The following is a 20,817-nucleotide window of genomic DNA, read 5'->3' as shown; positions in this document are numbered from 1 at the left end:
TTTATTACTGCTTCCTAAAGAGCATGTCAAAATAGCACATCACTAAAAAGACAGTGAGGGGCACATTAGATGATACAAGTTAGAGATTGCAGTCTGGTGAAGTGATATGACAGCCTTTAAATCGGGGAACTCATGGTCCTGTGTGCCTAAAGGCTGGAACATGAAGCAGGAATCAGTGTGCTGAATAGGATTCCCCCACATCTGCTTTTAATTGCACCGTGAAGGTAAGGTTCTAAATTGTTGTAATATGCTTGTATATTGCTTTTTTATTTTTTTATAGGATAAACTGTAAACAGGTTTTACAATTCCTATGGCACATGTATTTGAGATCTACTCTGTGCCTTTTAGGACTGATTAATCTTCTATTCGTTTTAGCACTTCCACTGTGTAAAAAAATCAATACTTAAAAACTTATCTATAAGAAGACCAAGCTGATTTTTTAAAAGTATTTTTCCAGAACAGATATTCTCTGGTTAGCTGAAATAAAAAAACTAGCATTCTGTGCCCTTTCAGGACAGCTGATACATCACTAATTTCAAGTACTGTTTCAATATCCAGTGGTAAAATAAAGGCCAGATAATTAATCATTAATGAAATACCAGTAATAAGCACCAACTAATGAAGTTGAAGCTTTTCACTTTGGTGTGAACTAAACTGGGAACCAAAAATATAAAAGGTAGGTGAACATCATCAGAGAAAAGTCTCTCAAAGTTTCTGCTTTTACATATGCCTGCATGCATGCATGCCTAAAGCTAGGTAGATATGGAATGTCTCTGCTGCATTAAACTTCCCAAAATTTTGAAGCACTCTCTTTTAAAGCCCAGCTTGCAGCGCCCAATATATTCTTAAGGAAGTTCTTATCCCTGGCTTTTCAGTTGACCTGTGAATTTGTTTTTTCAGATCTGGCACCTCTCACTACCAGAAATGTTTAGCTTGCCTTAAAGGTGAAAAGGCCAATACATCTATCTATCTTGTGGTTTAAATACTCTGAGTCTACAGAATCAGTTAGCTCAAACATAGCTCAATTTTACCTTTAAATTTACTGGACAGCAGAAGGTTATATTTCTTGCTGATAATGTTTTAGAATGCAAGCAATCTTTTTATCTTCACAGTTCCTCCAGATTTTAGCTACTTACCTGTAAACAGCTTTATCAGGGCAGCCATTGACTTTGCCATTGAAAGTGGAAAGAAAGGTAAGGATCAAACTACAGCATTTGTCTGGGAAATTTGTTACAGCTATAAAAGGTATAAACACTTGCTTTTATTTGCTAAGAGAACTATTCTGAGTACAAATTTGAACTTTACCAATGTGAGGTATTTAAAATAGAAATCTAATTACGCTCAGAAAGATAAGGTAATAATGTGTAGTTAGGGCTTTTTTTTTCTTCACCTACTTTTTTACTTTTAAAACTCTTCCCTTCCCTCTCTGCTGGTGAGATGATGTTTCTTCCCAGTGAGAATGAAAGTGAGATAATTTTAAGTGTTAGCATGCTCAGTTAATACTCCATCATCAGACCAACTTCATGCTGTCCCTTATTTCAGTTTTGTTGGGTTAAGATACTCTGTAACCGAGTAGCATCAAACAGATTACTACTGTGATAGATGCAAAGAAGCCTGAAGAAAGTCTTGCGTGGTCTTACATGAGGAAGCCTGGTGAAAGAGAGATGTCTTGGAGTAGTCTTAAGACAGATAGAGGGGGTTACTTCTGTGTGGAGCTAAGGAAGCTCCCTACTGTCCTGTGAAGCAAGCTTTGCTTTAAATGGAGGTTAAAATGCCCATGTTTTGATACCACGAGGACTGAGTTAACATGTGTTGACATAACACAGTATGTAGCAGAGGTTAGCACCTATCTGACTGTTCTTTTGGCCTGCATTTACAAGATGAGAAAGGAAAGCAGTGTTAGAAAACTTTGGTGTTCTCCCAATAACAAATGCAAAAATACTACCTTACTAGATGAGGAATATCTGTAATTAAATTGTAAATTGATTTAAGAACAAGGGATCAGAAAGCTTCTATTTATTAGCAAAAAAAAGCAGTTTTTACAGGAGATTAAAACTGCAATTGTTCATTATAAATGAGATGGCTAATTCTCAGATGCAGAAGGAAGTAACAGTGATTTTGTAACAGTTTTCAGTTCTTTACTGCAGCTTAAACCACAGTGCACACAATTTTTGCTGAGATGTTTCATCCAAATATGTGTATATAAAATTCAGACTGAATCTTCTGGTTTAGGCCCTGAATCTGTCCCAGCTGAGCTGGTGAAAGTAGCACTGGCACCCATTGCATTAGTTGGAGAAAGCCATCAGTATCCACCTGTAAACTGGGCATCCATTCTTTCTCCTTTGATGAGGCTGGACTTTGGTAAGAGTGATAGTTTTGTACTAAGATTTATATTTGTCATGACAGTTATTTACTAATGCAGTAAAAACAAATTTACGAACTTTGGAGCCCTCCTCAGGACTTGAAGTTAGTGCAGTGGTTAGTTTTATTATGCTTTCAAGACTGACTTTTTAGTGTTTTGCAAGTACATATTTGCCATCAGCATGTGGACACTCTTTTAATAAAGCAGATCAGAGAAGTTCCCTAAAACATTAGTGAAAGTGGCCTGAATATTTCATTTGAAATATTTACTTTATTATTTAAGACCCCATTATAGAACTTAACTAATTGCATCCTGTTTTCAGTACCTGCTAAATGTGTAGTGCAATGCCCATGTCAGAACCTGCGTGCAACTTTTCCACATATTTGAACTATTTGGTAGTTCATTTGGCGACTTCGAAAATCATCACTAAAAATCATCACTAGTTTGAAATACACTTTCTACTAAATTACTCTGAGTGATAATTTTCAAAGTAATGGAAAAAATTTCCTATATGGAGGTTTGCAGTTCTTAAAGAGCTAAAACATATTAAATGTCTGGAGGGTTTTTTTTATTCCTGTTTTTCACTTAGGTGTCTTACTATTGTAAGTCAGGGAATTTGCAGGGGAAACAGTATGTGTGTTTTGTGGCTGGTTTAAGATTTCAGACAGCATCATAGTCCAGGAACATTGACTCATTTTTCCTTCCGTGGATTAAATCTTAACTGTATTTGGCATGGATTATTTTAATATTTACTTTTCTTAGAATTCCCATATTTTTGTTCCTGAGTGAATTGAAATAATCTGAAAAAATGCTGATATTTCTTGCTAAAAGTGCATGAATGGAAGGAGGAATCTTCTAACATATATATGTTAAAAGCTTTAAGTAGGATTTTTAGAAAAATAAGTTATAATGTAATGCTCTAGTAGAACAATAACCCTCCTTTATTTTATAAGTTGAGAACAAATTTGAAGGGGAAATAATTTCTTTGTAATTTAGCTTGTTTTCTTCTGTTTTAGGTCATGAGGTGAAACATCTCTGCCTTCAACTGGCTGTGACTCAGGCCCAGTCATCTCAAAATGCAGCAGTGCTTTTAGGGATGTGGATGGCACCTCCCCTTATCTACAGTCTCAGTGTACGTATGTCAGAAAACTTGTGGGAGCTCAGCACCTCTTTCATATAAAATTTCTCCGTGACAATGTTTAGGCTGTCTCATCAGAAAAGGATTACTGGCTTCAGAATTCTTCAGAAATACCATTTAGTCAGTATTTATAGTAAGAGCAAGGTTATTCTGGGGCCTTGAAATTCAAGGCAGACTTAAGATCTTCTACACTGATTTTACTTTACTGATTAAGACCTTTTTCCTCTCTTGTTTCATGCTGTAGTGCTGATAACCTGGAGACATAAATCATGGTGTGTATTTTAAAGTGTATTTTATTATACCAGCTGATAGTCTTAAAAAAAAGGGTCTATCCTAATCTGTCCAAAAGCTTACCTGCTTTTTCTAGCAAGGTCTCTTGATCTAACTAGTAAAAAAAGCTGTGCCTTGAGAACCTTACCTTAATTTTCTACATATTCAACACACTAACCTACAGTATAATCAAATATGGTCTTATCCTTCACTGCTGTTCTGTTCTTCTGGAATTAAAATGTGGATTCCATAGTACAGTATATAAAACTTCCTGAATCCCACAGAACACTTGACTGCAAATTTCTTTCATCTTATACAAATTCAGGAGCAGATTCATGACAATTCTCAGAAAATTGTTGGTTTCTGTGATCTCTTCAAGGAGTGTTTTTTGTTTTAATTCATTAGTTTTAGATATGCAAACATTTGCTGTCAGTTTTAAGGAACATAATTGGTAAGGTACCAAAAAAGATTTTATTTCTGACTACCACTTATCCAACTGCAGTGGGAATTTGAGGTCACAAAATAAGGTGATCTAGAGAGTATGTAAGCTCTGCATTTTGTAGAGGTTATTCATTCTTCTTCACTAGCTAGCAACATTAATGGTTCTTTGGCTATCATACTTCTGTCCTTGACTGTCTGGACAGTCTGTATGCTTTATGTAGGAATGTAGTAGGCAACTTGTATTAAAATTGCTCTGTCTGTATGGAGATGCGATGTCTAGGATTCTTTAAAAGTAAGTTCTTCAGTCTTTAATGAAAACTGAATATTGACATATTTGAACTGTTTTTAATTTTAAAAATTCATCATAAAAGGGAAGAAGGAAATAACTAAGAAATATTTTAAAATATTTTATAAGGTTTTATAAAGCCACTCTTCTTATAATTTTATCCAACAATAGTTCAAGGTCAGTGAAAAGCTAGAATTTGAAACTGAGCAAATTTTTTTCCTTTCCAGATGAAAACTCAGAAATACCTTTTCATGTCCCTGTCCCTGTGGATGCAACACGTTGCAGAAGACAAACTGCAGTCTTTTACCGAAGTGCTTCTGATAAAACAATTTGAAGAGAAGAACCGCACAAAAAGCCCAGAAACTTGCCAGTGTGTTCTACAGGGGCTTCTCCAGGCAATGAAACTTCCCAATCCTGCTCAGTTTTGCTGGAACTTTTTGTGTCAGGCTGTGGAGAAAATATATGAGCTTCTTCCAAGTGAGGTTCAGGTAAGGAGTATGTATGAGGTGTATGAGCAGTGTAGGTAGGTGGTTTTTTTAATGATGGTAAGTCCCGTCTTTTTGCAGTGATGGATCACATTCAAAATTTGAATTAGATGTACAACTTTTAATGATAATAGTTAAAATAGCAGCATAATTTCAATTTAAATTACTTCTGGTTGTTTTAGAATATGACATTGTGAAATCAATCTAATGTGCACTCCTCTCTCAAGTGATTCAGTAATGGAAAAATACAGTAGTAGTACTGAAATAAATGTTATTGAAAGGGAGGAAGTGAACAATGAGAAGGCTTTCTTTATCCCTCAGAAGATTCAACTTCTCACAGTGATTGAAAGAAACTATTAGCTACAGAAAATACTTTGAAAGAGTGGCACTTTGCATTAAAAATAAAATAAGCTCTTTGAAAGTATTCTAATACCATTATTTTTGTAGATTGATGTACATTGAATTCCACAGCAAATAAAGAATTTCTAAAATAGATTAAGTGAAGCTAGAGGATAGATTAATTAATTCATCATTACCGTTAACAAGTTCCTAAACTCACCAATTTTGATGAAGAAAGCCAGATATAGACATTTAGACATGCATTTATTTTTTTGTTTGCAGAGAGGTGAACTGGAGATGTATATCGACGTAGCAAGATGTATTTCAGAAATGGCTGATTCAGAGATCAATCGCATTGTCCAGATCTCCAAGGTAATTGCATTTTAATTCTGCTCTTCTATCACCAGATCATGTGAAACAAGCAATCTTGTCTTTTTTATGGTCACCAGACTGTATTTTATTTCATTGAGAGCATTTAATTGTTTTATCTGACATGTAGGTAAGAGTGTCCTGGATCTAATCTGCTGGCAGTAGAGAGAAACAATAAGAATCCATATCCCAAAGTTTCATGTGATTTCACTTGGGAGGTTTGAACCAGAGTGTCTTAACTAACTTGGTCAAGTAGGGGTTGGTCTCTTCTCTCAGGCTACCAGTCCCAGACAGAACAAGAAGACACAGTCTTAAGCTGCGCCAGGAGAGGTTTAGGCTGGACATTAGGAAGAATTTCTTCACAGAAAGCATGATTAGACCTCAGAATGAGAATATCGCACCAGGGAGATGGTGGGGACATTGTCGTTTGAGATGTTTAAGGAAAGACTGGATGTGGCACTCAGTGCCAGGTCCAGTTCACATAGTATATCCTATGTTGGACTTGATAATCTCATAGGTCTTTTCCGACTTAACTGATTCTGTGATTCTGGGAATTACTTCCATTAGCAGAACTGGAGTAGTATTGTGCTGGTTTTGAACGTTATTACCATCAAAATGTGTGTGGGCAGAATCTATTTCTATTGTTGGCATAACAGAGGGATCACAGGATTTTACTTTGGTGGAAGCTGATGTGAGCCTGACTGGAAATATGTAAATAATTCTAGTGGGTGCATTGGCAATTGGCCAGTGCTAAACCCATCACAGATGTGAACCAGAGTGGTTTATCTTCTAAATCTCAGACCAATGATGCAAACAGCAGACTGTAGTCTTTTTTGGTTAATATACCCACCCGCTTGAAATTGGACTATAAATGCATCCTGGTGACTAGCTGTCCTTGAACTGGTGGATCTGTGCTTCTGTTGAAAATGTGAAATAATTGACTGAAAAACCTTTCATTCTTGACTTCATGTTCTGTATTTACATTCATACTCAGAACGTTTCCTGGTGGACAAGATGACTGAGGATGATAATGGAATAAAAAAGCTTTCATCTTGTAGTTCACCAGTGGAATCAATTAGCAATGGAATTCTTAGCAGCTAAAATGCTAAGGAAATGACCTGTGTGGAAGAACTTGATGCTTTCAGATCAAGCTTTTAAAAACAAACATCTGTGACGTAAAGCCCCCTGTTCTGTTTGCTATCAGATTCACTAGCGCATCAAACATTCAAATAGGTTTTGGAAGCTAAAGTGTCATTTCCTTATATTTTTCAGTTCTTTTTTCACACTGAAAACATTATTTAAGAAAACCTCTTTTTGTGACTACAACGTGTCTGTTTTGCAAGAAGATTTGAGTGTCCGGAATTGTTAAGCTGGTTCATTCCATTTCAAAGGAGAATGTAAAATTTAAAGCAGTATGAAAATAAGCTGTATTGAGTTCTACTTTGTAAAGTTCAAGTAATATGTACAGTCTTCTGCTTAATAACATGTCTTGAGGAAAACTAAGCTTACTAGTTATTCAAAGAGTTTATTATATTTTTATAAAGAGGAATACAAAATTTACTGTTCCCACAAGAAATGTATCTTTCAATTTAACATGTTTTTTGTTGCATTTGCAGAACAATATAGAGAAGGCCACGTTCATGAAATTGTATTTAGTTTCTCAAGGCCGATTGCCTCTGACGAACTTGAGTGCCATGATTGAAATTGTGGCAGGATATCACCAGAAAGAAAATATTTTATGGATGTTCTTGCATAGTTTCTATCATGCTCGTATTGTGCGACATGAAAATACAGGTAAGATTAGGCTTAAAGAAAAATCAACAGTGAGGTTAACAGATATTTATGAATCTACACTGATTCCTTTAAAATAATTTTAAGATGGTTTAATGAAAGTGTTTCCAAGTTTTTCCATATTATAAACTACTGTCTTCAGAATTCTTATATTATTCAAATACTTGTATAAAATTTTGCTTTTATGTTTTTCTCCAGTTACTTCTTTTTCTGTGGTTTAGGTACAAGTCATTTGTCTCATCAGTGTGGTTTACAGACCAGACTTTTAACTAGATCTGTGTCTCTCACTCAGGGTAGTGTTACAAATGTACATAGTGCATAAGAGAGACCTCTTAATAGTGCAACCTCCTGACCTAAAATCTGACTTACTGGTGTGTGACACAGGAGGTGGTGGGATGTTCCCATGAGAGTGGTTGAACTACAGAGATAACTTTCTTTCCTTGCACTGATTTAACACAGGAAATAAATTTCGATTTCTTCCTCTTCATCACTATACCAGATAGTCATAGGGTTAATGGTTTGGGCTGGCTCAGCTATGGGTCTGACAAAGCATAGGGGCTGATACAAGACAAGTAGGAGAATCACACAGGAAGATAAATAAGGAAGAAACAAGAACAGAAAGGTACAAGAATGAGGTCTCATTTTCATGGCAGAAATGTTTTTGTCTGCCTGTGTTCACTGAACAACTTCAAAGCATTATATTGCCAGATGCCTTAGCTGCCAGCTGTGTTTGAAGAACTTCAAAGACTAGTGAGCTTTAATTGAGTGAAGTGAGGATTCTTTGGGTAAAAGAGGGGACAGCATGAAAGGGGGCACTTGTAAAGATTACATGGACGTAATAATGTATGGTGTAATGTAATGTGGTCTTGGTGGTGAACATGGATATTAGTTTATAGGAGGTAGAATAGATTATGGATAGCTGAACCTGAACCAATAAAATGTCTTCCATTCTTGAGCTGAATTGAGGACTGATTTTATTTGCATGCCTTGACCATATTTTACTGACCCTCCCAACACTGTAGGACCATTTTCACAGTACTTTGCACATTGAGGAAGGATTTAGGATTCTGTAGCAGTTATATCATTGATTACTGGGTCCTGCAGGCTGCCATTATGTCAAATAATCCTCAGTCTTTTTTTTTTTTCTGTATGTTCAGTGTGTTGCCTACATTATAAGCAGAGTTTCCATACTATTCAAGGGCCTGTGTGTCTTCTGTCAGTGGCAGAATTAACCAAATGTGATAGTAGTGTTGGTGATCTTTGTTATTCTACAATTGGTACTTTCTTGTATAGTAATTTTGTGTGCTTGCTTTTTAATGAAAAGCAGTGCATTCTAGTGTTTGACATGAGTCAGTGTTCTTATTCTTTTTTCTAGGAGTTCTGAAAAGAATGGACTGGCTGTTAGACCTGATGGGCTACATCAGAAATGTAGCAAACAAATCAATACCCTTACAAAATGTTGATCTAAAAGAGGTAATGCTGTGAAAATTATTTGCAGCAAGAAGGAGGTTCTAGTGTATTCCACATTTTTCCTCAGTAATAAGTATTATTCCCCATGCTTTTGTATTTTAGAAGATTGATCCTCTGTGACTACCACAGAGAAAATTTTCAAAATTTTTGTGAATCAATTTGTATTTAAAACTCTTACTTTAAAATAACCTTGAAAATAACATTTATTTAAGTTATGATAGGACCTAAAGGAAATAATTAGTTCAAATTTACTGAATTTAGAACAATTGATGGAAAATTTTGAATTTGCTAGTAGAACTGTCTAAGCAGGTAAGAACTGTGTAGCTTCTGATTCTGAGACGGCCTGTTTTAGAGAAATAATGTTGAGATGTTTAGGTCTTCTGTTTGAGAACATGAAATAAGCTGCTGCTTAGATCAGAAAGGCATTCATTACATTGCTGCAATATTTCTCAATCATTTCTCAACCATAGCAACACAAAGGTGACCATCTCTGATTTCCCTCATCAGTCAGGTTGCTGTGAAAAAGTGATTTCCATATTTTAAATGAATTATGGATCAGTTTTAATCTAAAAGATTAGAAGAGTGTGATTTTTACTTCTCTTTCTGTAAATATTTTTAGTTTGAATTTAGAAAAGAATCTTGTGCTCTTCAAAGCATAGAAGGATATTAAGAACTTTTTAGTTCTTGCATTTTGAATTTTACCTGAATTTTTAGATTATTGTTTTTAAGAGCAAGTCACCATCTGAGTTTTGGTCTTGGGTTTTTGGTTGGTTTCTTTTTTGGATTAGTTTGGTTTTTGTTTTTGTTTTTGTGGGGGAGAAGGGGTTTGGGGTTTTTTTTTTTGTGGAATTTTTAATTTTTTTTTTTCTTCTGTATTATTCATTTAATAAAGTGTGGTTTTGCCTTTTTCCTGCTTAGAGCATAGATTTCCTCATGTGGCTGTTTGCAGCTTCTGTATTGGCCTGGGCTGATCATGGTGCACCATTACTGCTTGGCCTCAGTGCTGAGTGGTCAGTGTGGAAACACCACATGGTATCACCAGAATTACCTGAGGAACACATTGGCAAGCACCCCACTGACAAGTTTGCTGTGCAAGAGACTCTCACTCTCCTTCCAAATAGCCTTTCCCTTTTGCTGGCTAAAGAACCATGGAAAGAACAAACACAGAAGGTAAAATTGCATCTAGTGATAAGCACTTTACATTAGAAAGCATCCCATTTTTAGTAGTCAGCTTTGATCTTAGATAGAGCAGTTATTTCCTCTGTATTTTACTGCATCTCAGTTGTGATCTCACTTTATTTTTAATCAGATATGAAAGTAGTTTCTCAAGTAAAATTTGAGAGTTACAAAAAAAGTATAAAATTCCAAAGCTGGGAGTCAAACTGTTAAGAAAATAAGGGAGAAGAGAGTTGGGAGCTGCTGGTAGCAAGTCAGTATTTTAAACACTGAAAGAAGGATGCTCTGCAGTTGGACATACCACATTGTAAACTCAGAGACATCAAAGATCTTCTGTACAGTCTGCAGTGTGTATCATTTATTTTGAAGTATGAGTTGAAACTAAATGTGGAAAATTGTGCCTAATTTGGCAAACATACTGTGCCATGCATGTAGTTGCTATATGTGGAAGTACTGCTATTAATCTACAGATTAATAGTTAGCTGTTTTGTGCAAACTGGAATCTGTTGTGGATGGTTTCTCTGAACATGCTTCTGTGCTGAAAGTTACCATTGAAGTCAGAATTCAGAATGTGGGAGGAATGCAGGGGTGAGCTGTTAGTATGCAAGAGCCTAATTAGGTTTTAAGGAAGAATGTGAGGCCTTGCCCTGAAAATCATCCTTATGACTTTAAGCACCATATTGTCATCCAGGCACCCTGCACTGCCAGAAAAAAAAGAGAGAGGTCAAAAGAGGAACAAAGGCAATAAGAGTTCTGAAGGATTTGCAGTAAAACGTTTGGACAAGAGACTGATAAGAAAGAATTATATTAATAGGTTAAAGGTATGAACAGGCAAGATGGAGGGAAGCTATTCAGTGTGCCTTTTTCTTACAAAGAATTATTGCTGAGATAATGAGAAGGAACAAAGGGAGTTTCAGATCCAGCTGTGGGAAGAATTGCATTGACAGGGAGATGTACTCTAGGGTGTTTTGTTTACTTTGCCCAGAAGCTTCATTGGCCACTGCCTCTGATTAGATAACTGAATTTAGCAGAAATCTAATGTTGTCTGTCAAACTGAAAATAATTCGTCATGTTCTGATTCTCTTTTAATTCAGATTTTTTTTCATTTTTCAATCTTCAGTTCATTGACTGGCTGATCCATATGATGGAATGTCCTAAGGAAGCGTTATCAAACTCTTCCATGGACCTACTAAAAGGTAATATATTTTTAATTGGGTCCTTATTTTTCCATAACTATCAGTACAGATCAAAATGCAGTTGTTATAAGGAGTGAGATTTTGTCTTAGAGGTAATGGTCACAGATAAGTTGACATTCTTTCTGTAACACCTTACATTTGCTGTCTCATCTGCTGATGCTTATGATGTAGCACTTGGGGCCCAAAGGACCTAGAGGTACACCTGTGCACAAGCTTGTTTCATTGATAGATCTGTCTGTTGTTTTTGAAGTTACCTTAAAAATAAGATGCAACATACTATTGGGAAATGCTCCAGTAGTAGAATACAAATCATATAACTTAGGTGCAAGTAAAGACTGCACTGTGTGGAAGGGATAGAAGGTGAACTAGGACAGCCTAGTAAAAGAGTCTGAGAAAAAAGGAAAGAGAAATGAAGGTTGCTGAAAAGATACATTAAAAGAAAGATGGAAAGTATACAGTATGTTGAACTGTGGTAGGAGTTGTAGCCCTACTATGCATCCCATTGCTGACTTACATATGTAGGGTCTTTGCAAGTAATTTTTAAGAGGACATCACAAATATTTTTGAATGAAGAAAGTGCACTTGTGCTTCTTTCCATTAACATAATGCACTTCCTTTGGACCATCTGATCTGTTAGGCCTGAACAAGGCTTCTTGAAATCCAATTATAAGTTATTTGCATTTTTAGTATAATTAGCCTTTTTTTGATGGCTGCAGGCTTCAGTCACTCGGGTAAATGCCCCTATAATGTCTGCTAATTTGCACCTGCAGAAGCTGTTGGAGAACCTCCTCTGTATATCAAAGAGTTCTGATCTTCACATATATTTGAAGTATGCCCTCACAGAGATAAGTCACTGTTCCCCTTGAGCTTCCAATTGTTCTTTTCATTTTACATACTAGAACATGAATAACTAGACTGACTAGGTTACTGGATTTTGTCACATGATCCTTTCAAACTGAATTAAAGAATCAGTGAATTTCATTTGCAATCAGTGAATTGCACAGAGGACTTAAGACTTTGTGCTTCTGTTATTCCCAGTGCCTCCTAAGTCCTGGCTTGCATCATTGCTTGTTGAATATGAACTTTTTGCAATGTTGGTTGATCTGTGTGCCTAAGTGATAATTAGACTGATTAGAAGATGGTGTGGTATAATTTCAGTAGCAGACATGCCACAAAGCAGAGGAAGGGGCTAGCACATCGCCACAAATGAAAGAATTATGGAAAGAGCCAGTAAAAGGAGAACTAACCAACCTGTGTTAGTAAAATTACTAGGAAGGATAGGCATCTTTTCCTTTGGACTGCACAATTTAATGTAACTTGTCCCTGTCTTCACAGTTACACTTCTGGCCTTGAGGTCTCTTGCAGAGTTCAAGAAGAAAGCAGTATGGACTAAAGCTTATGGGTGGTAGCTGCACACTGTATCTTATCCAATGAAGAAGACAGTCCATACTTGAAAACATAATAATATTACTCAGGCATCAAGAAGCTGTATTTCAAAAGGTTTCCTATCACAAGATTTTTAATTGAGTTTGGGTTTTTTTTCCCTTTTGTTTCATCATAAAAATTCTTATGAAAAACAGTATTTTGTCTTTAACTGATGTGTTATTGTTTTGCAAATTTGCTGAATCTAAATGAGAAATATATGTTCAGTTTCAATTAAGTTCTTTCAATGACATCTGGGAACCTCAAAAGCTGGACTGGAATTTCCTTTAATTTGTGGAAGCTTTGAAGGAATGGCTGAAAATAAAACAAACTTGTAAAATTTGTTTGTATATAGTGTATTTACTGAAGTATGTTTTAGTGTAACAGACTTGGAATGAGCATTTTTTTTAACTGTTAATCCTTCCTTTAGCAGTAACAAATTATCCTTGTGCAGTAGTGACAACACATTGTGACTATAAAATGTGAGTAGGGTTTCTGAAAAGGGAGGTATGCATGTCAATTTTGCAATGGCTTTGTAAGGATCGCTGAAATGAGTCTATGATCCTGATGGCTTTTGTATCTGCAGCTCCAGGGCAGCTGCAATTTTCTTCCCACTTGTAACTCCTTTACACTTCTTGGCACATAAGGAGAGTTCTTCTGTGCCTCTAGGGAAAAGGGACAAAACAGCAACTCTTTTCCACATTTATTATCTTAAATATATTAGCCCCTGCTATATTCCTTATTCATTATTTATTTATTTATATAAATTTATTTATTTATATATATTCCTTTTTTATTATTTTTCTTTCTGAAGGAATAGAGAATTTTTCACTTTGCTGTCTTCCCAATACAGATATTAAAAGCACTTTTATGTTTAGCAATCCTCCTTGCTGAGGTAGACAAAAATTAACTGAATATAATTGTGCACTGTTCCCTAGTGTCTTTCAAAACAGTACTGTAGAAGGGTTGTTGATTTTTTATCTGGTTGAAGGAAATCATCTTTCCATGTATCTAGAAAACACACCCATTGGAGGAATTATCTTATTTTCAGGACTGATAACATTTCTCTGTAAAAGAAATTCTCCTCTGACTTCTTGGTCACTTGGTCTGTTTGCCCTGGAGAAGAGGAGACGGAGGATAGACCTCATCACAATTTACAAATTCCTCATGAGGGAAAGAGGAGGGCCAGGCACTGATCTCTTCTCTGTGGTGACCAGTGACAGAGCCTGAGGGAATGGCCTGAAGTTGTGTCAGGGGAGGTTTAGGTTGGACATTAGAAAACAGTTCTTCCCCCAGAGGGTGGTTGGGCACTGGGACAGCTCCCCAGGGAAGTAACAGCACCATCCTGACAGAGTTCAAAAAGCATTGGGACAGGGCTCTCAGGCACATGGTGTGGTTGTTGGGTTGTCCTGTGCAGGTCCAGGAGCTGAAATTTGATGATCCTTGTGGCCCCCTTCCAACTCAGAATATTCTATGATTCCATGACTCTAGGATTTTCTCACGCAATAAGGGTGCTGTGTGAAGACTGAGCATTTCTTCACTGATTGGGTGTGTGGACGATTAATGCAGTACTTGTTTGCGTTTCCAAAATATTGGGATTTTCTCACGCAATAAGGGTGCTGTGTGAAGACTGAGCATTTCTTCACTGATTGGGTGTGTGGACGATTAATGCAGTACTTGTTTGCGTTTCCAAAATATTGGATAATTTGTGGTAGGTTTTCTGCTGCATTTCCAACTCCATACTGAGAAAACTGTTGTTATGGGTTATGTTTTGACTAGCTCCTCTCCCTAGCCCCCACCATGGAGCTGCCGGCCCCTCCCCCGGGCTGTTTTATCTAGCCGGGTGTTTTTTCAGCTTTTGGGGCTTTTTGCCGCTGCTTTCGCTGCTGCTCGCTGCTGCTGCTTTTGCTGCTGCTTCGGCTGCCCCCCTGCCCCCCTCCCCTCCGCTGCTTCAGCTGCTTTCCCCCCCCCCCCCCCCGGCTGCCTAAACTGCCCCTCTCCCTTTCCCCCCCCTCATCCCTAAGATTTGCACCGGCTCCAGAGGAAACGGATCTGAACTTCGGAGACCACCTCTGGAAGTCTGCCAAAGAAGCTCTGCTGCCCTTCCCGGCGAAGATCTGCCGAGTTCATCTCAATCTGGGTCTGTGCTGGGAAGTGGTTTTTTTGTATTTTGTTAATAAAAAAGTTTTTTCCACTTTCCCCTGAAGAAAATTCTTTCCGAGCTTGGTGAAGGAAGGAATTGTAAGGGGGAAGGGGACCCTTTGGAGGTCTTTTTCCTAAAATTTGTCCCAAACTTGGACAAATTATTTTGGTGGCCCGTACGGGGAAACCAGAAAAGTGGAAAAAACTTTATTCTAATAATATTTTGTTTTCAACTGTTGGTATTGGTATGTCTATTGAATCCAGAATGTCTTTTGTTGTGGGAGCCTGCCTGTATGGGTGGTCATTAAGTTTCTTTGAAGTGTTAATACCGTTGTGGTCGTTGGGCTTGTTTACTTATCCAGAGATAGCTCCGGTGCTCTCTTTAATACGAAGTATTAAAGGGGTATTAACCAAAATACTCATCGGGCTAGGCTTGGTGATAATGGCATATAAGAGATTTATAAGAATGTTAGAATCGGCTTCAGGAATATATAAATCATGGCTTGTGTTATTTCTTAGAGGAGAAGCAGGAAAAGAGGATTTTCTGCCTTTATTTCCTTTCCTCTCCTCTGAATTAGTTACATCTGTATTAGAAAATATTCAGACCTCCCTGAATATTAAGGACATTATCTTTTTGGCAGTTAATTTGTTAAGTCTTTGTTGCACCATTTGCAGTTTATACAAAATTAAGGCCGAGATTTCTAAAGGGGCTGGGAGGACTCCTGATTTGGAAGTCAAGCTGGGCAGGAGGAATCTTGAGTGGAATGGCAAATGGGAGAAAATGGGCCAGATTTTAAAGGAGTTTTCTGACCCCATAATTTGGGAATTCCCATCAGAACAGATTCAAAATCTGATTGAGGTTGCAAGGTACTTAAAGGGGAAGTGTCAGGATGGTTCTAAAGAGAAAAGAATTATTGCAGTGAGCTGGGTCCTGGCACATGCATATCGTACCCTGCTAGGCACGATAGAGCAGGAGACAGAGGAGAGGGAACAGGGAGATAAATTATCCCCTATCCCAGTGACTTAAGTTGCAGCCAACCCCCTAGGCCAAAACCCAGCAGCTAAACTGGAGAACAAGCCCCAACCAATGGCTGTGGCTACTAGTACGAGAAGTGGGAAATGCACCAAGAAGACTGATAGGCTAGTGGAAGATGATGATGATGATGATGCTGGAGAGGGACCTTCAACACCTCCTGATGTAAAATCAGGAGTTAAAACAACAAATGGAAGAGCAGAGACTAATAATGAATCCCTTTCCCTGAAGGATCTTCGTGGTTTAAGAAAAGATTACACCCGGAGACCTGATGAATCTATTATTAGCTGGCTGGTTCGTCTCTGGGATGCAGCAGGGGAGGCCACGGTTTTGGATGGCTCTGAGGCGAGACATTTGGGGTCTCTGATGAGGGGAGCTAACCCTCAAAGCCTTTGGGCACGGGTCCTGGATAGCGTGGCACAAAGATATCTGTGTGCAGATGACTTATATGTGCAGCAGACCCGATGGAAAACCATAGAGCAGGGGGTTCAACGCCTCAGGGAAATGGCAGTAGCAGAAATTATTTTTTCGGATGATGTAACAACTAGAAATCCAGACCTGGTACCATGCACACCGGTGATGTGGAGAAAACTTGTGCGGCTTGGGCCACCTGAGTATGCGTCTGCCCTAGCGATAATGAGGAGAGATGAGGTGTATGAGACAGTACTCGATATGGCAAAGAAGCTTCGTGCATATGCGGATGCAGTACATGGCCCGACTCATGCTAGAATTGCAGCTGTGGAAACACGCTTGCGAGACTTAGAAGATAAAATAGAGAAAAATCATCGGAAACTCAGGGAGGAGATTAAGGAGGACCTCCTCCAAATTTCAGCTGTACAGATTAGAAACCCTGGTACCCAACGCAGATGTTCCCCCAGTTGGGAGAGGAGGTACACTCCCCGAGCTGAATTGTGGTTTTTCTTGCAAGATTCTGGAGAGAACATGAGAAAATGGGATGGGAAGCCTACGGCTGCTCTGGCAAAACGAGTGCGGGATTTGAAGGAAGGAAAGATAAAAAGAGGAAGTTCCACCAGAAGGAAAGCTGCTCCTGTCTCTCGCAGCCAAAGTGCTGAACGTGATACTGATAATGACATGTCTGATCCTCTTGAGGGAACTTCTAAGATGTATGCCCCAGAAAGGAGAAACAGGCTTAGAGGGGCCCTGCCTCTAGCCAGGGTGAGGCGAGGGAAAATCGTGTTGTTTGGACTGTGTGGATTCGATGGCCTGGCACTTTGAAACCACGGAAATATAAAGCTTTAGTGGATACAGGTGCACAGTGTACGATACTTCCATCAAGACACATGGGAGCAGAATCTGTTTCAATTGCTGGTGTGACAGGTGGATCGCAGGACTTCACCCTGGTGGAAGCGGAAGTAAGTTTAACTGGAAAGGATTGGAAGAAACATCTTATTGTGACTGGTCCAGAGGCCCCATGTATTTTGGGCATAGATTACCTTCGGAGTGGGTATTTTAAGGACCCAAAAGGACTAAGATGGGCATTTGGAATTGCAACTGTGATGACAGAGCGTATTCGACAATTGAACACCTTGCCTGGACTATCTGAGAATCCAATTACAGTAGGACTTCTGCAGGGAGAAGAACAACGAGTGCCAATTACCACTTCAATAGTACACCGCCGGCAGTACAGAACAACGCGAGATGCTGTGATTCCTATTCATAAGATGATCCGAGAGCTGGAGAGCCAAGGGGTGGTTAGTAAAACTCACTCACCCTTCAACAGCCCCATTTGGCCTGTGCATAAATCTGATGGGGAATGGAGACTGACTGTGGACTATCGGGCATTGAATGAAGTGACTCCACCACTGAGCGCTGCTGTACCGGACATGCTGGAACTCCAGTACGAGCTGGAGTCCAAGGCAGCAAGGTGGTATGCCACCATTGACATTGCAAATGCATTCTTCTCCATTCCTTTGGCATCAGAGTGCAGGCCTCAGTTTGCTTTCACCTGGAGGGGCATGCAGTACACCTGGAACCGACTACCCCAGAGGTGGAAGCACAGTCCTACCATCTGTCATGGACTGATCCATACTGCACTGGAAAAGGGTGAAGCTCCGGAACATCTACAATATATTGATGATATCATCGTATGGAGAAACACAGCAGCGGAAGTGTTTGAGAAAGGAGAAAAAATTATTCAAATTCTCCTGGAAGCCGGCTTCGCCATCAAGAAGAGTAAAGTTAAAGGACCTGCTCGGGAGATTCAGTTCCTGGGAGTGAAGTGGCAAGATGGACGGCGTCAGATTCCTACTGATGTTATTAACAAGATTACAGCTATGTCCCCACCTACTAACAAGAAGGAGACACAAGCTTTTCTAGGTGCCATCGGTTTTTGGAGAATGCACATTCCTGAGTACAGCCAGATTGTGAGCCCTCTTTACCTTATTACCCGCAAGAAGAATGATTTCCACTGGGGCCCTGAACAGCAGCAAGCCTTTGCTCAGATTAAACAGGAGATTGCCCATGCAGTAGCCCTTGGCCCAGTTAGGAGGGGACCAGATGTGAAGAACATACTTTACTCAGCAGCTGGGAGCCATGGTTTGTCTTGGAGCCTGTGGCAGAAGGTGCCTGGTGAGACCCGAGGCCGACCCCTGGGATTCTGGAGCAGAAGCTACAGAGGGTCCGAAGCCAACTACACTCCCACAGAGAAGGAAATCTTGGCTGCCTATGAAGGAGTTCAAGCTGCCTCAGAGGTGATTGGCACAGAAGCACAACTTCTCCTGTCACCTCGACTGCCAGTGCTGGGGTGGATCTTTAAAGGAAAGGTTCCCTCTACTCACCATGCCACTGACGCCACATGGAGCAAGTGGATTGCCCTCATCACGCAGCGCGCCCGTATTGGTAACCCGAGTCGCCCTGGGATTTTGGAGATAATCACGAACTGGCCAGAAGGTGAAGATTTTGGTCTCGCTGATGAGGAGGAGCAGAAGCAAGTGACCTGGGCTGAAGAAGCTCCACCGTACAACCAGCTACCAGCAGATGAAACACGCTATGCCCTTTTCACCGACGGTTCCTGCCGCATTGTGGGGATGAACCGGAAGTGGAAAGCTGCCGTATGGAGCCCCACACGACAGGTTGCACAAGCTACTGAAGGAGAAGGTGGATCGAGTCAACTTGCTGAACTCAAAGCTGTTCAGCTGGCCTTGCACATTGCTGAGAGAGAGAAATGGCCAAAGCTCTACCTTTACACTGATTCGTGGATGGTAGCCAATGCTCTGTGGGGTTGGCTGGAAAGGTGGAAAAAGGCTGACTGGCAACGTAGAGGAAAACCAATCTGGGCTGCTGATGAGTGGAAAGACATTGCCACTCGGGTAGAGAAGCTCCCCATGAAAGTCCATCATGTGGATGCCCATGTTCCCAAGAGTCGGGCTAATGAAGAACACAGGCACAACAAGCAGGTAGATCAGGCTGCACAGATAGAGGTCTCAAAGATAGACTTAGATTGGGAACATAAGGGAGAGTTGTTCCTGGCTCGATGGGCCCATGATGCCTCAGGCCATCAGGGTAGGGATGCCACCTATAAGTGGGCACGAGACCGAGGGGTGGATCTTACCATGGACAGCATTACCCAAGTCATTCATGACTGTGACACTTGCGCTGCCATCAAGCAGGCCAAGCGGGTGAAGCCCCTCTGGTATGGTGGACGGTGGTCCAAATACAAGTATGGGGAGGCCTGGCAGATTGATTACATCACACTGCCTCAGACCCGCCAGGGAAAACGTTATGTGCTGACCATGGTAGAAGCCACCACCGGATGGTTGGAGACCTACCCTGTGTCCCATGCCACTGCTCGCAACACCATCCTGGGCCTGGAAAAGCAGGTCCTTTGGAGGCATGGTACCCCTGAGAGAATTGAGTCAGACAATGGGACTCATTTCAAAAATAAGCTTGTCAACACCTGGGCTAAGGAACATGGTATTGAGTGGGTGTACCATATCCCTTACCATGCACCAGCTGCAGGTAAAGTGGAGAGGTACAATGGATTGTTGAAGACCACATTAAAGGCATTGGGTGGGGGATCTCTAAAAAACTGGGAGCAGCACCTGGCAAAAGCCACTTGGTTAGTTAACACTCGAGGTTCCACCAACCGAGCAGGTCCCGCCCAGTCTGAGTGCCTTAATGTAGTAGACGGAGACAAAGTCCCAGTGGCCCATGTTAGAGGGTTGCTGGGAAAGACAGTATGGATTCATCCTGCCTCGAGTACAGGCAAACCCATTTGTGGGATTGCCTTTGCTCAAAGACCAGGATGTACTTGGTGGATTATGCAGAAGGATGGAACAACCTGCTGTGTACCTCAGGGAGATCTGATTATAGGATAAAGTTGTACACAAATATTATTGTTGAGTGCCACTACCATTGTATGCCAGATTTTATGAATAGAAGGAAATGTGTAAGTGACAAAGGCCTGAGCAAGTGAGAAGGAGGAGATGTGTAAGTCTTGAAGGTTTTGAGCAAGTCAGAGAGTTTGTGCATAGTGTGTATCCCAATCGTGTGTCAATGATCACAATATGGGATAAGGGGTGGAATGTTATGGGTTATGTTTTGACTAGCTCCTCTCCCTACCCCCCACCATGGAGCTGCCGGCCCCTCCCCCGGGCTGTTTTATCTAGCCGGGTGTTTTTTCAGCTTTTGGGGCTTTTTGCCACTGCTTTTGCTGCTGCTCGCTGCTGCTGCTTTTGCTGCTGCTTCGGCTGCCCCCCTGCCCCCCTCCCCTCCGCTGCTTCAGCTGCTTTCCCCCCCCCCCCCCGGCTGCCTAAACTGCCCCTCTCCCTTTCCCCCCCCCCCATCCCTAAGATTTGCTCCAGAGGAAACGGATCTGAACTTCGGAGACCACCTCTGGAAGTCTGCCAAAGAAGCTCTGCTGCCCTTCCCGGCGAAG

At 40.2% G+C, this 20,817-nt stretch overlaps 1 protein-coding gene across 2 annotated transcripts in view; it reads left to right on the top strand.

Moving 5' to 3' along the window:
- FOCAD (focadhesin) overlaps positions 1 to 13,088 on the top strand; it is a 90,509-nt gene extending 77,421 nt beyond the window's left edge. For both annotated transcript variants that reach the window (XM_079329882.1, XM_079329883.1), the window contains exons 35-44: positions 1,113 to 1,193; positions 2,233 to 2,361; positions 3,379 to 3,494; positions 4,725 to 4,985; positions 5,604 to 5,693; positions 7,307 to 7,484; positions 8,857 to 8,954; positions 9,870 to 10,121; positions 11,248 to 11,323; positions 12,659 to 13,088. In XM_079329882.1, the coding sequence (XP_079186008.1) occupies positions 1,113 to 1,193; positions 2,233 to 2,361; positions 3,379 to 3,494; positions 4,725 to 4,985; positions 5,604 to 5,693; positions 7,307 to 7,484; positions 8,857 to 8,954; positions 9,870 to 10,121; positions 11,248 to 11,323; positions 12,659 to 12,732 (1,355 nt within the window). In that variant the 3' untranslated portion in view covers positions 12,733 to 13,088. The remainder of the gene's footprint in view (positions 1 to 1,112; positions 1,194 to 2,232; positions 2,362 to 3,378; positions 3,495 to 4,724; positions 4,986 to 5,603; positions 5,694 to 7,306; positions 7,485 to 8,856; positions 8,955 to 9,869; positions 10,122 to 11,247; positions 11,324 to 12,658) is intronic.
- The last annotated feature ends 7,729 nt before the right edge of the window (positions 13,089 to 20,817 follow it).

The sequence above is a fragment of the Erithacus rubecula genome, assembly GCF_903797595.1.
Source record: "Erithacus rubecula genome assembly, chromosome: Z".
In the NCBI taxonomy this organism is placed as follows: domain Eukaryota; kingdom Metazoa; phylum Chordata; class Aves; order Passeriformes; family Muscicapidae; genus Erithacus; species Erithacus rubecula.
This window is presented reverse-complemented; position numbering and strand designations above follow the sequence as displayed.